Here is a 13,144-nt window from a genome sequence, read left to right as displayed (position 1 = left end):
GCAGAGGATTATTGAAACTCATCCAGCAGCAAGAGGCAAAACAGCTTTGTCATCCTGTGTCAGGCCAGCACTACCCTGAGCAGGCCAAGAGCTCATTTCTCAGTCTTAACTGAGAGTCAAGTCTTCCTTGACTTATATTCAAGGTTTGGCCTCTATTGCACACACAACATAAAATTTCCAGGAGAAGGGATTTAGGACCACCCAAGCTTTTTTTATCAAAGGTCACGCTTGTAACTGCTTTAAGTTAGCTCAGTTGCAATGACTGTTTCATTTCCACTGACCTTACAAAAGCACCAGGACTCAGCAAATCCAATTTAGCTAAGGAAATAAAGATGAAGGACATTTAAATACCTATTGGGAAAACTCTCCTTCAAGTTTAATCTGATTTTCTTGGGGTTTTTTGAAATGAGGCTAAAACAGATTAAGGAAAATGGGGGGGGGGGGGGTGGTTTTGCAAAAGAGTTTTCAAATAAAATATTTATTGCAAATTATTTAATTATTAAGGAGCATATTTCCACTGCATTTCCAAAGTGTCCCTCTAAAGAAATGCTGCCCCTCGGATGCCTTGGATGCATAAAAACCTCTGAGCAAAACCTGGCAGACTGGAGGGGCTCAGAAATTTATAATGAAAGGAAATCTTTGAACTCTAGGGATTTCTCAGAGATATTTACTGAGATGCAAATCCCACAAAGCCTTGATTTATGCCTCTCCCTCGTCATTCTCTGCCTTAAAATATCCAAGAAATAATGAGTCCATGGGATCCTAAAATACTTAGAAAAAGAGAGGGCAATCCATCATAATTTCCAGGTATTAAAAGAAAATTAATGATTTTATTAGCAAAGCTATGCAGAATTCCTAATTGCTTGTGTAAGTTAGAATTACCCTTGAGTTGCCTGATGATATATTGTTTACTTTTAAAAGGTCAAACCTAACTCCAGTAGCAGATTGCAATGGTGGTAGAGTCAAAGCTGTACCACGTGCAGAGGGTGAACTGGTTAGCAGGTATACCAAATATCTCAGCATAAGGATACATCCAGATTAACTGACCTTTTTTAAATGGGTACATCCAATTTAATTGGATGTATTTGATACAAGCTGTTAAATATCACGTGGGCTCATTTCTAAGAAGGGGAAGATAAATATCACGCATCAGCCAAAAATAACATGTGGGACCACTGGAGGGCACTTTTGATTTAAAAATCCCTCTTTTAAAAGCCTATTGGAAGCAGTACAACTTCTACAAAAGCAGGAGGGAGCACAACTGGGGCTTGCCACTTGTTCATGAAAATTCATTGGAAAATATTTATTTCATTTTAGGATATTTTGTAGCCCAGAAGGGTTTGAGGATGTTCTAGCAAATAACTTTTATGAAACTGCTATTTTCACTGATTTTTTTCCTTATTACAGAGCTTGCAATATGACTTTTTTGGTCTGGAACACAATAACATTAATGAAACAATTAATTGAAACAGCAACTATATCATTGGGTCAGAATGAAAAAGACCACGTTTTCTGTCTGTGTTGCTATGCAGACATATTATTGGCTCTGCATTTAAAAGAAGAATATGTCAGAACTCTTCACCTGATCTATGGATCAGATATCTGCCACTTAGTTCAAAGGCTCTAAGTTCCTGGATTTACCAATGAAGGAGTAAAGAAGGAGCAAAGAAAAGTAGCAATACTCTGTGTAATCGATTAATTTCTGGACTAATCCTGCAAAATCTTACTGCTCTGAGGAGTCTTCTTTAGATGATTGATACAATTCACATCAGAGGGAGAGTGGGCCTGAATAAAGAAATATTTTTTAGACCAGCTGCCAGCCTTCAGTCTCTCCTTTTGCAGTTTTTTTCCTTGTTGACTCAGGCCTTCATGCAAAGGGGCTGCTTGCTGGCCTCCTTTGCCTGGGAGTAGCCATGCAATTCCTTGTTCCCCACTTCTGTTGGACAAAGTACAATTTGCTCATCCATTTTGGCTCTGCAAAGCCACAAAACCAGCATTACTGCAAGATCAGACCAAGGCTTTTGTGAAGTTCAGAAGACAGAAGGGGAAAAAAGGAAAAGAGGGCAAGACAAAATGGAAAGCACATAAATGCCTCCATAAGGTATTTTCTCCTTGGCCTTTTTATAATGGAGGAAGAAGAATTTATTGTGAATGGGGATGTCTCCATTGCCTGGTAACAGTGCCTGAAACATAGTACCTGCTGTGTCTGAGTAAATGATTGCCTTTTTGTGCTGCGGTTTGTGGTTTTGATGATGAACTTCCTGAGGAACTGTAAAGATAAAAATCACAGCTTGGTACTTATTGAAGATTTAAAGAGCTGTAAGTTCTAAATGGTACTGCTGAGGGATAGACAGGCTTTTGCCTCTTGCCCTTGAGCACCATGGCAGGGTCGCTGAAATGGGAAGCTGAACCTGAACAAAACTCACACTGAAGCCCACAGAATTCACCCCTACAGGACAGAACACAAAAAGGCTCTGCAACGCTGAGTGAAGGCTCTCCTTTGCTGTCAGCTTTGTAGGGAAACCATCCCAGTAGAGGACTGGCAGGCAGCAGCAGAGGAGTAAAGAGCTCAGGGATGGTGGTGAAGGTGCAGCAGAAGCTACCAGCTTTGTTTGGAACAACACAGATCATAGGTTAAAGGAGAAACAGCTTCAGGAACTTCTTTTTCTCTCTCCATGAATATATATGATATTGTACTGGTAAATGCTCATAAAATTAGTGGCTGATTTTCCTGTGAGTGTGGCTACTGGCACCCAAAGAGAAAATCCATTCTGAGCATGGTCTTCGGGTCCCTTCCATACCTCATTTCAGGAGCTGCAATCCCAAGTGGCATTTACCTCAGTTCTAATACACAGTGCATTTGAACTGGGAGCATGAGGCAGTGTGAGGCAGTGTGGGGCAGCCCTGATGGGATGGCCATCCACAAGGCTTTGAGTGAAACATCTCCTTCTCTTCTCATTGCTCCTTTACTCCATAGGCAAGCCCAGCTTTGCTTTCTGCTCCTATGCTCCCTCGCATACCTGTCTCTAGCCCTCGCCATATGCAGCTCCATTTGCAATTTCTAAATAATTTCTAATTCTATAAAAGCAATGAGATCCACTTGGTTCCATTTGGTTCCATTTCCTCAACACACTCCCCACCCCAAATATATAATTTCTAGCAAAGTAGAAGTTGTGCATTTCCTAAACCATTTTGCCATGCAGGCTTTTCAGTGATCTCCCCAGCTTGTGCTCATTAAAAACAGAGGGGACACATTCTGAGGTGCCAACACGATGGTCCTTTTTGTGCACACCCTGTTATGGCACCCATAGCTTCATGGCTCCCTGGGTGATGCCAGTGGGAAATGCACAGTTGATGACAGCCAAGCCTTTATCTGCTCATTGATTTGGAACAGAAGCTCTTGGGGAAGATGCAGTGGAAGTGTCAGACTTCTGCTGCTTTTCAGGAAGCTTTTTCTTACCTCCTAGAGACAGAGGACTTTAAATTGAGAAGAATTTTAACCTTTGCCATGACTGGTAAGATCTTGGTAAGTTTTTAAATGCAGACATCTAAAAGTCAGTATCAGGAAACAAATATGTATCACTGCTTTCAAAAATCTCAGGTTTTAAGACAGCTCTGGTTCTTGGAGATGTGTTTGTGCATTCTGCCTGTTTGGATTGGGTTTTTTTGTATGTGCTGCACTTTTCAGTGTTTTACACTTGCAGCCCAGACCTCAGTAGGTTTGTTTAGCTGCTCATTTGGAGCTGCTGAAGCTCATCCCTGGGCTGACCAGTCCTTGGGCTGTGGCCTTGATATGGTGCAAACTCCTGCTCCAGGTGAGACTGAGCTGTCACAGACCACTTCAAAGTGTAGGAGAGTCAAAAACAGAGAGGTTAACATTCTGCTTGCGTTTATGGCAACGTAAGATAAATAAGTGTTATTAAAGCATTACTCATCATGCAAATTGAGGTTATGGTGTAAGGCAGTGGAGGTGACAGGAGCTGGGGGGTGAAGCAGCTGACAGCCACTCATGGCCTTCTGTCCCCGTGGACCAAGCTGAACTTTCAGATCTATATTAAGACAGGGCAGGCTGTCTGAGACATGATCTCCAGATACAGAATGATCGCTGACCTCCCACAACCTGCCCTGAGTAACATGCAAAAGGACTTGGCCTGCAGTCAGCTCCCCAAAGGGTGACCCACGGGCAAGGGGCCTGGTTCAGCTTACTGTTTGTTTTTCTACAGGAGGGAAGGCAGCACCCGTGCTTGATGCTGGAGGGAAGCAGATCTGGGTGAATACCGCTGAGACTTATTTACCCGTGCAAAAATACATCCTCTACTCTCGGAAGGGTCAGCCCTCCAAAACAGGAGCAAGGAGCTGCAAGGAGGCAGCAGCTGCTCCCCTGGCTGCACTGCCAGCCTGCCGGGCACAGCAGGGTGAGGACACTGTGGGGGAAAGATGCTCCTGCCCCTGAAATGTCTGGAGTCTGCTCAGGTGATGCCTGCCAAAAGGCCAGCAAAACAAAACAGGAGAGCCCACACCATGGCCCTGTGCATAGGGCAATGGTTGAATCTCTGTGGCTGCAGGTCAGAGAGCAGGGAGGGGAATCAGGCCCCATGGGAGAAATCCCAGCAAAGGTCCATGGGATGGGGCAGTCCAGAGCCCAGACCCTTGCCATCTGCAGGGACAGCTGGGAGCAGCCCTGCTGTCAGAGTAGCTCTGGGTGTCCTTGCAGGAAAGGGCAAACAGGCTCTGCCTCTGGCTGCTCTGGGCAGGCACAGCTTGGTGGGGTGAGAGCAGCTCTGGCCCTCCCTTCTCTGTCTGACTTACACAGCTCAGCTCTTCAGTGCAGTAAAAGTCTCACAGTGAGAGACACACAGTTCCTAGCTTTCCAAAGAATTTGGTGCTACTTATATTGTCACCACCACTGGAATTTGGTAAAACCAGGACTGCCTGCAGCTCTGGAGAAATGACAGTGCTTTGTCAATGACCATGTTTTAGCCTGGGACTGGGAAGGGAAAGATAGAAGCTTGCCCTGAGGAGCAAACCAATCCCTCTCCCATGAAGCATCAACTGCAGCAGCAGCAGCACTGGCAGCTGAGGGCAACAGCAGCAAGGTGTTGCAATCCTGGAAGGTTTCTCCCAGAGGATCTCAAAACACAACAAAAGATTCAGGTTAAATGAACCTAAAACTGATCTGTGTAGGAGGAAGATGAAGGTTACAATTTTCAAGGGTGCCTGTTTAATTTGGGTACCCAGTGCAAGCAGCTCAAGGGGTATTTTCACAGATGCCCCTTGTGGCAAAGGTGAAGGTTGTAGAAATTCCTCTGAACATAAAGGTCTCAAGCAGAGATCTCAGAGCACAGCTACCACAACAATTGGAAACATTAGCAAATAAACCTGAATTTTGCATAGGGCTGTATAGGAAGTTTGTATTTGATGCAGGACTTTGCAGTTCACCTTGTTGTCTTCTATATTTTGACAGGCCCACTGGTGCTCTAAGATTTGGTAATGATGAGGATGGGTGAGCACTTTTAATATCCCTCCTAGATATTTCTGTAATTAAATGTGAACAGCATTGACATAATCTGTTAGCTAAGTTACACGGACCACAGTATTTTATTAGTTATCAGGTTAAAAAAACCATATATCTTTATGAGGCCAAATCGAAAGAAACACCACCATGTGGAGAGTTTGGAGATGTTTTAATAATATTCTTAATATTCTCTTTCCTCCAGTGTGAGGCATTTGGGGTTTTTTTTGGGGGGGTGGGGGGCTAGGGTGACACTGTCACTGTTTGCATGTTGGTAGAATCTGTCACTGAGGGGTTTTCAGTAGAGGGAGGTGGGATGGAGAAAAGAACCAGTTCAAACCAGTCAAAACACAGTGGCAGTGCCCTGACACGTTTGATGCCTCCCTCATAGCCAGACCATTCCCCCAAGGTTGTCTTCTACCCCTGTTTCATGAACAAGATGTACATCATGAACTCCTCACCTCCTCAGCCATCACCTCATCCCACCTTTGCAAGGTGCAGGGTGGGGACATTGCCAGCACAGTGCTTTCAGTGGGGAGCAAAGGCAATTCCCCACCTTCCCAAAGCTGTCCAGAATGGTGAAATGGGCTTTCCCCCACATGAGAAAGCACTGGAAAATACAGCTGCCTCTACCCAGTTTAGATACAGCCTAAACTAGTGCAAGAGGTTTGCAGTATCCATGCCAAGTTGTGTCAACGCACTATGATAACTGTGGAGGACTTATCCTACTTTCACAGGAGCTGTAGAAAGGCAAATACTTAAGGATAGCTATAACTGAAATAGTCTACCAGCAACCTAGGCTTCAGGTCACACTGTTTTGGCAGAGTCCTCCCTTCCAAACAGCCCTATTCCCAAAAAGGCAGGTTAGTCACAGTTTTCTATGGAAAATTCACATAATATTGACAATTACAATTTCTGTTTCAAGTCTAAGTGTACTTGTGTTAAAATTCTAGTACCATTATCCCCATGTGTTATATCAGCTTCTCTCAGTGGTGCTTAATTTATTTGTTATTTTTTATTTATTCCTCCTCTGGAAAGGCCATAATTGTACAATCTCATTCATAACCCAAGGGAAAGCAAATGTCTGTATGACATAATATTTGTCTGGTCCTCTTGCTACATTGTGATAAACCAGAGGAAGTTTGAAGTCTAAATGCTTATAAAAACAAACTTTTTGCTTCTGGAAGCATGTAGGTTTTAACCACATGCTGCATTTCAAAGCCTGGGGCTCATATATTTTTATATGCATACCTAGGGAATCTTTTTATTGAGGAGCTCTCTATGGTGAGCTTTTAATATTCTCAAATATATGTACTCTGTCATCCTCTCCGAGGACCAACATTTTCTCTGTACTCTACAACACAGTGATAGGCAGAACCACTTCAGTAAATCTGTGGAAGTAAATGATTCTTCTCTCCTGATGTCCTCAGAAGAGCCCAGAGTCAGCAGCATCTAAAGGCCAATAGCAACAGTTTCAAATTATCTTTAGCCCACCTATTTCTATCAGAAATCTGATATTTATATGCTGAATAAAACTGTTTATTTAACTTGTAACAAAACTTGCACATTCATTGCAAAACAGATTGTTCAAAGGAGCAGTGAGATTCATGATTTCCTTTGGCAATTCAATAGACTTATATGAGAAGCAATTTTCTAGAAGGAAACTAAAGCTAAAGTGCACATCACACAAATGAAATAGTTAAAATGTTGTGTAGGACATCTTAACTTTTAATAAAGCTGATAGCCAGGAATTCACTGGCATTTGAAGTTTAAAGAAAAAAAAATTCCTGACTTCTTTGCTGTCTACTCAGTTTGGTTTATATTGGATGTAGCCTAGATGTTCCTTAGTGCTCCAACCATCTGTGAGCTAACTAGTCCCATCTCTCCCCACCCAGCCTCCAGTCTGCTCAGTCTGTAGGGGATTTTCAGTGGAAATAGAAAGTTGCCACCTATGTTTAACTTAGAAATCAACACATATAAACTATCTTCCTATCCATCAAAAATAGACACCTACCAACATACAAATACCAGGAAACCTGTGTCCTGATAGTGAGAACAACTGGTGCTCATTTTCACCCTCCCTGCATGGTCCTCCAAAGATGAGACTACTTGAAATCCATGTTCCTATCATCAGCTAAACCAATTTATTCTATGCATTCTACTTTCAAAAAGCAAAAGTCTCACTTAATTCCTTGGGCACCTGCAAGACATTTTAGTTCTTGACATATCACACACATTCATGCCTGACCACAAGCATTCAGAAACCATTTCAAACATTGTTATTCCCTGAAAAATCATAGGTGTGTGTGTCTATAAAAATATATGAAAACCACATATGAAACCATAAATACTAATTTCAAAGCATATAATTGTTTTTTAATCACTCTAATGCTTTTTAAAAATAATTGAAAGCCTTGGTTGTAACCCATCTTGCCTTTTCCTGAAACTTAGAAAATTGCCAGACCATTCAGTAGAGCTCTTCCTATTTCTACCCAAAGTCCCTTCACACTGAATTTGTTCCCTGTCTTTCTGCCGGGAACCTGTACTCGCCCACATCCTCTCCAGCAGCATTAGGCATCAGCCCAGACCTTAAAACACAGGACCATGCAGCCACTATTAGGGTTCCATCAGTGCAGACTGTATCTCATTAAGGCAGCTTCAATCTTACTGAGAACAAATGGCAAGGCATTTCTGTATTTGTAATAGAGTCTCACTGGCTCTTTTTTTTAATGCAGACCTCTAGAGAAAATGTTAACATTGTTCTTTATATCCTTTGCCCTCCATTAGACCTGAAAGTTACCTTTCAGTACAACCAGTAAGACAGCAAAGCAGACAGTACAGAATCAGTGGGGTTTCCTTGTAGAGCCTGACATACACAGGAGAAGAAAAAGAAGGTTTTCCCCATTCAATTCTTTGTTTAGAAAGTCCACAGGCTGAACAAGAAGAGACAACCTAACCACTGAAACACAGATTTCAACAGGAGAGTAGAAATGCTGCTGATACTCAGTACAATTGAGGATCACACAGCACAACTTGTTGCTTTTTTCTAAAGCTTTAAGTGTTTTTTATGCAACCTTAGGGCATAGTCTCTTACCCACGACCAAGGGGAGCCAATGGGGGTCTCTGGATGATCTTCCTCCTCAGACGACATCCTGAGCTGGTAATTTCCTCCTGTTCTTCACATACACCACTAAAGCCACTCTTGGTTTCTCCCATATACAAAAAGCTGCTTTCAGATTTTAGCTGTAGACAACAAAGCTCCAGAGAATATAATTTCCCAGCGATCATGTTCCTGCTAATTTTACCTGCTGAAGTTCTTGGAAGCACAGTCAGAGCAAGAAACCTGAGCTCAGTAAACCAGAGCACACTTTCCTTGCAACTGACTCCTCAAGTGCTCTGGTTGAGTCAAAAGGCTCAGTGAAAAATTACAGCCTGACAAGCACAAATTCACTTCCAAACAGTGGGTATCCTTACTTTCATATAAGATTTTATGGTCAGACAGTTTACTGAGTTATAAATTCTGGGAACAGAATACAAGGAATTTTTGCTGCTGACATTTTATTACCTTCATTAATCATATTTTGTATGTGTTTTAATAGTTTAATTTTTTTCAAGATGGGTTCTTAATGCCAAAATCTAATTCTGCCCTTCTGTACAGCTGCACAACTCCACAGCCATAACTGTGAGTGAGAAAGCAGCACAGCTTTTGTGTTCCTCTGTGCAGTAACACTTGAAAGAGGATCATTTTCATTTCCATTTGTTCCTTTTGGTCTTCTGTTTGTGCCTAGTTTGGTACCAATATATAGAATCCACACAGATCCATACAGATCACACACTATGTAACGTCAGATAAACTTGTCCCGAATCCTATGTGACTTCTGTCTCTGTATGAGGGGCAGCTAAGTCCAGCATCTTGAGATCACTTCTGGCAGCTGACAGGAATGGCAGCCTTGCCACCAAGATCCAGTCTAAGGTATTGTGTTCAAATTGACCACTAACTCACAGCTATAGTATACTTTACAATTTCCAACCTGTGGCTTGAATTTTTTTATATATCATTTCTCTGCTTATAAGGCATCCAGCTGCAGTAACAGGTGAAATAAAGTTGCTATCAAAACCCCTGAACCCTTCTGTACACATCTGACTTTGGACAAAGGCTTCCAAATCTTTCCACTGTTATGTAATGAAATGGGCTATTTACAGCACCACACTGCAGGAGAGTCCTCCCATTAGCTATCAGCAGATAACAATTATCAAATGAACAAATATGCCCATCTGTGCTTCATATTTAACCCTAGGCACTATGCAAATTCAGTGAGTAGGAAAATAATCAATCCTTTGAAAAAGAAGACTCTGGAAATATGGCATTGAGTAGAGAAATAGCATGTTGCCAGCATGTGGTCTCTCACCACTGTGTCTCTAAGCAGGCAGCATGTAAAGACAGAGAGGACTAGAAAGTGACAGCCCTATGTGAGAGCTGGCAGCCCACCAGGCATTGTCAGCTGGAGGATTAGGGCATCACAGGCCATGGCTGGACAGTGTGTTGTTTTCAACAGCAACATCAGCATCAGCTGTGCTTGGCTCTGTCACCCTCCTTTTCCCAAAATGCAACATGCAGGACTGTTTAAAGTCTGGAATATTTTCTTAAAACAATTTATTCTGGGATCTCAGGAGGATCTGTGGCATTCCAGCCGAGAGTTAAGTTCAGTGCTGCACGGAGTTGCCTTTAAGCTTTTGGGAGTATTGGGAACGAGTGTTATTCCTGTGTATCAACCAAAACTAACAGCTGCCAACTGCTCTGAATGCCTGACACGGCAAAGGAAATGCCAGTTTGTATCACAGGACAGGCATTAGATGCAGGCAGCTTGCTCTGAGCTCACTCCAGTTACTCACTGGGCCTATGGGATTCTGCTGGGCTCCCTCAGCATCCCTCCAGCACTGTCACACAGCCTCCTGCTGCTGGCTCTGACCTGCTCCTGCTCCTGAAACCCTGCAGCCAGCTCCTGAGGGACTGACTTTTCCACCTAATGGTGTCTTAGGATCACAGGACACAGATGTGGAAGGCATCTGGAGCAGATCTAACAGTCAGAAAAGGTGATGCTTACTTAGACTCTTTCATGTTTCATGTTAGAAACACTGAATCTGCAGTGGCCCAATAGCCAAGTCACCCTCAAGCTGTAGGCAAACTCTTCCAAGAGAAAATAGCACAGCACTGAAGTTACCAATATGCTCAAGTTACTAATTTCTGTCATATACCAAATGTTAAGACTGTAAGGACAGAAACCCATTTATTAGCTATCTGACAGATCACATTTTTTTTCAGGAACAATTTCAGGGAAGGAAATTCAATACAATTCTTCTCATTTCAACTAAACAGGGAAATGCCACACCTAAAGAATTTCAATGGCATTCCTGCCCCTACTGAAAGGTCTATTCACCAAATGTAAAAGATAGGAACTACTGTTTGTTGGAGTAATTTTCCACTGTCCCACCCATTTCTTCTGATAAATTTTCTTTCAAGCTGTGATGGGTGAGTATAACAATCTATCAGAAGTAGCATTTAAATCATTGTAATATGCTGCATAATGTTTATTTATCAAATTCCTGAAGAAGTGGGTGTGCATCTTTCCCAGCACTCTGTGTTCCTGAAGCCTTTGTGTCCCATCCAATTTCAGGATCTTTCCTCTCTCATCAGGAAGCACTAACACGTGTGGGCATTTCTCCTGTGCAACACAGATATATCCAATGGCTGCTGTTCCTAGCAATGTATTTGTTATCCATGTCCAAGGGTGGTCATCACCAAACACTTCTGATCAATATATCCATAAATGGAATAATAGTGAGTTGTGAAAGGACCTTTCTACATAATTTTAATAAATTATGACAATGTTTTCCAGACTTTTCCCAGGGTTCCCACCCCCACTACCTGATCCCCATCCCACCTTCTTGCTGTCATGCCCACACAGCCAGGCCACTTTCTTTTCCCCCACAACCCCAGCAGCTGCTTTTCCCTCACTCCCATTTTCGCACTCTCAGGACTTCACAACTTTGTTGCTACTTCCCCACTTGGTGTTTTCAACCAAAGACAAATGTGGAACAGGGGCTGACACAAAATTCACAGAAAACATTCTCAGACTCACAGTTCACATTGGCTTCACATCAGCTTTTAGATTCTTGCTCAGTCCACAGCCTCTGTGAGATCCTCTAGCAACAAGGTTTGCTGGATAATTACGCACTGTAAACAGAAGTTTTGATGCCAGTTTTTAGCAGTGTCTAGTGATTTCACTACATGACATAGGTTAAAGATGAGCCAATTTCTTTTTATAAACAGCATTTGTAAGTGCTGTATCATGAGCAGGAAAAATTATTTGTAATCACTCCAGATTATTTAAATAGAGTAATATTAGCTCATGGTGGCCCCCATGTGAACTTTAGTTTGCTGAGCTGTCATCTTATTTTTAATAGATTATTTTTTCAACTTAAAGATTAATTTAACATATTTTTAAATACAATCACAATTCTACTGTACTGGAACAGCATCACTCTCCTAAAATAGTTTAACTTTCTCCAGTCTTTTCACATTACAGCGGTTGCTATGGACAAAGCTTATGGAGTTGCTCTCTCTATTTTCTTTCTGTGAAGGCTTTTCTCTCATAAACACCCATGGAAATTTATAGCATCAGGTATATTAAGAAAGCTATATTAAGAAAGCAAAAATAAAATCTACTTAACATAGCTGCTGAGATGTAACTCCCCTGTTTTGCATCTCCTGCAGAGGTAAAGTCCAAGATGCTGCATATTGAGACTAAACATGATTCTAGTGGGGGTCCTCAGAACGGTACACAGGTCTGCCAGCCTGCCCCAACACTGGTGCCATCTTGTCTGTGAGGGAACTTGGAGGTTTATGGCTGATAAATAAAATGTATTTACAAGAATAATTTAAGTTCTGGTAGAGAGAACTCACACCATCAACATAAAAGAAAATGTTCTGTGTGTTTGCAAAAGCCCATACATGCAAGGGTGTCATATGACACAGAATCAACCCTGTGATCACTGCAATAACCTCTCAGCCAACATGTTTTCCAAGCTGTTAATTGTCCTGATAGGCAGTAACACATAAAAACACATTTTCATATCAATTGTGTTGTCTCTAAGTGTAAAGAATATTGTTTAGTTACTGTTAATAGTGCCAGTCATCATTTTCCACAGCACCTTAGCACACACTGACAGAATAATACTCCTTAGTATGTTCAGGGTTTAAGTGAATAATCAACACATTTGTCATGTAACATGTGTGGAGAATTTCCTTATGTTTCTATTACTATGTAAATCTAAATTAAAAATTTCAGTTTCCTTGAGGATTTTAATCAAAACAACATTTATGAGGTTATTCTTAAAATCATGGCAATTGATTCCCAGTGCCTTTTTCTAACAGCACAGGAGTCTCACTCTTACATCTGACACCCCATATTGCTTGCCAAATAATGTCAGCAACGGGCAATGTCAGCATTTGGATTATTGCCTCAAAACTGCCACAGTTGTGTCCTCCACAGTCATCAATGGTTATTTTGGGAGCTGTCAAAACAGGACTGGAAATGTTAAAAAAGCATTTGCAAAGTACTAGAACCACTG

General features: G+C 41.9%; 1 protein-coding gene across 2 annotated transcripts in view; it reads right to left on the bottom strand.

Moving 5' to 3' along the window:
* LPIN1 (lipin 1) overlaps nt 1-8,780 on the bottom strand; it is an 80,187-nt gene extending 71,407 nt beyond the window's left edge. The window contains exon 1 of one of the 2 annotated variants that reach the window (XM_085056873.1): nt 8,607-8,780. In XM_085056873.1, the coding sequence (XP_084912999.1) occupies nt 8,607-8,663 (57 nt within the window). In that variant the 5' untranslated portion in view covers nt 8,664-8,780. The remainder of the gene's footprint in view (nt 1-8,606) is intronic. The other variant, XM_085056868.1, reaches the window with a different exon arrangement.
* Between the last annotated feature and the right edge of the window lie 4,364 nt (nt 8,781-13,144).

Source organism: Lichenostomus cassidix, chromosome 3 (genome assembly GCF_008360975.1).
Source record: "Lichenostomus cassidix isolate B80296 chromosome 3, HeHo_3.0, whole genome shotgun sequence".
Classification (NCBI taxonomy): Eukaryota; Metazoa; Chordata; class Aves; order Passeriformes; family Meliphagidae; genus Lichenostomus; species Lichenostomus cassidix.
Note: the sequence above shows the minus strand (reverse complement) of the source record. Positions and strands in the feature narration are given on the sequence as shown.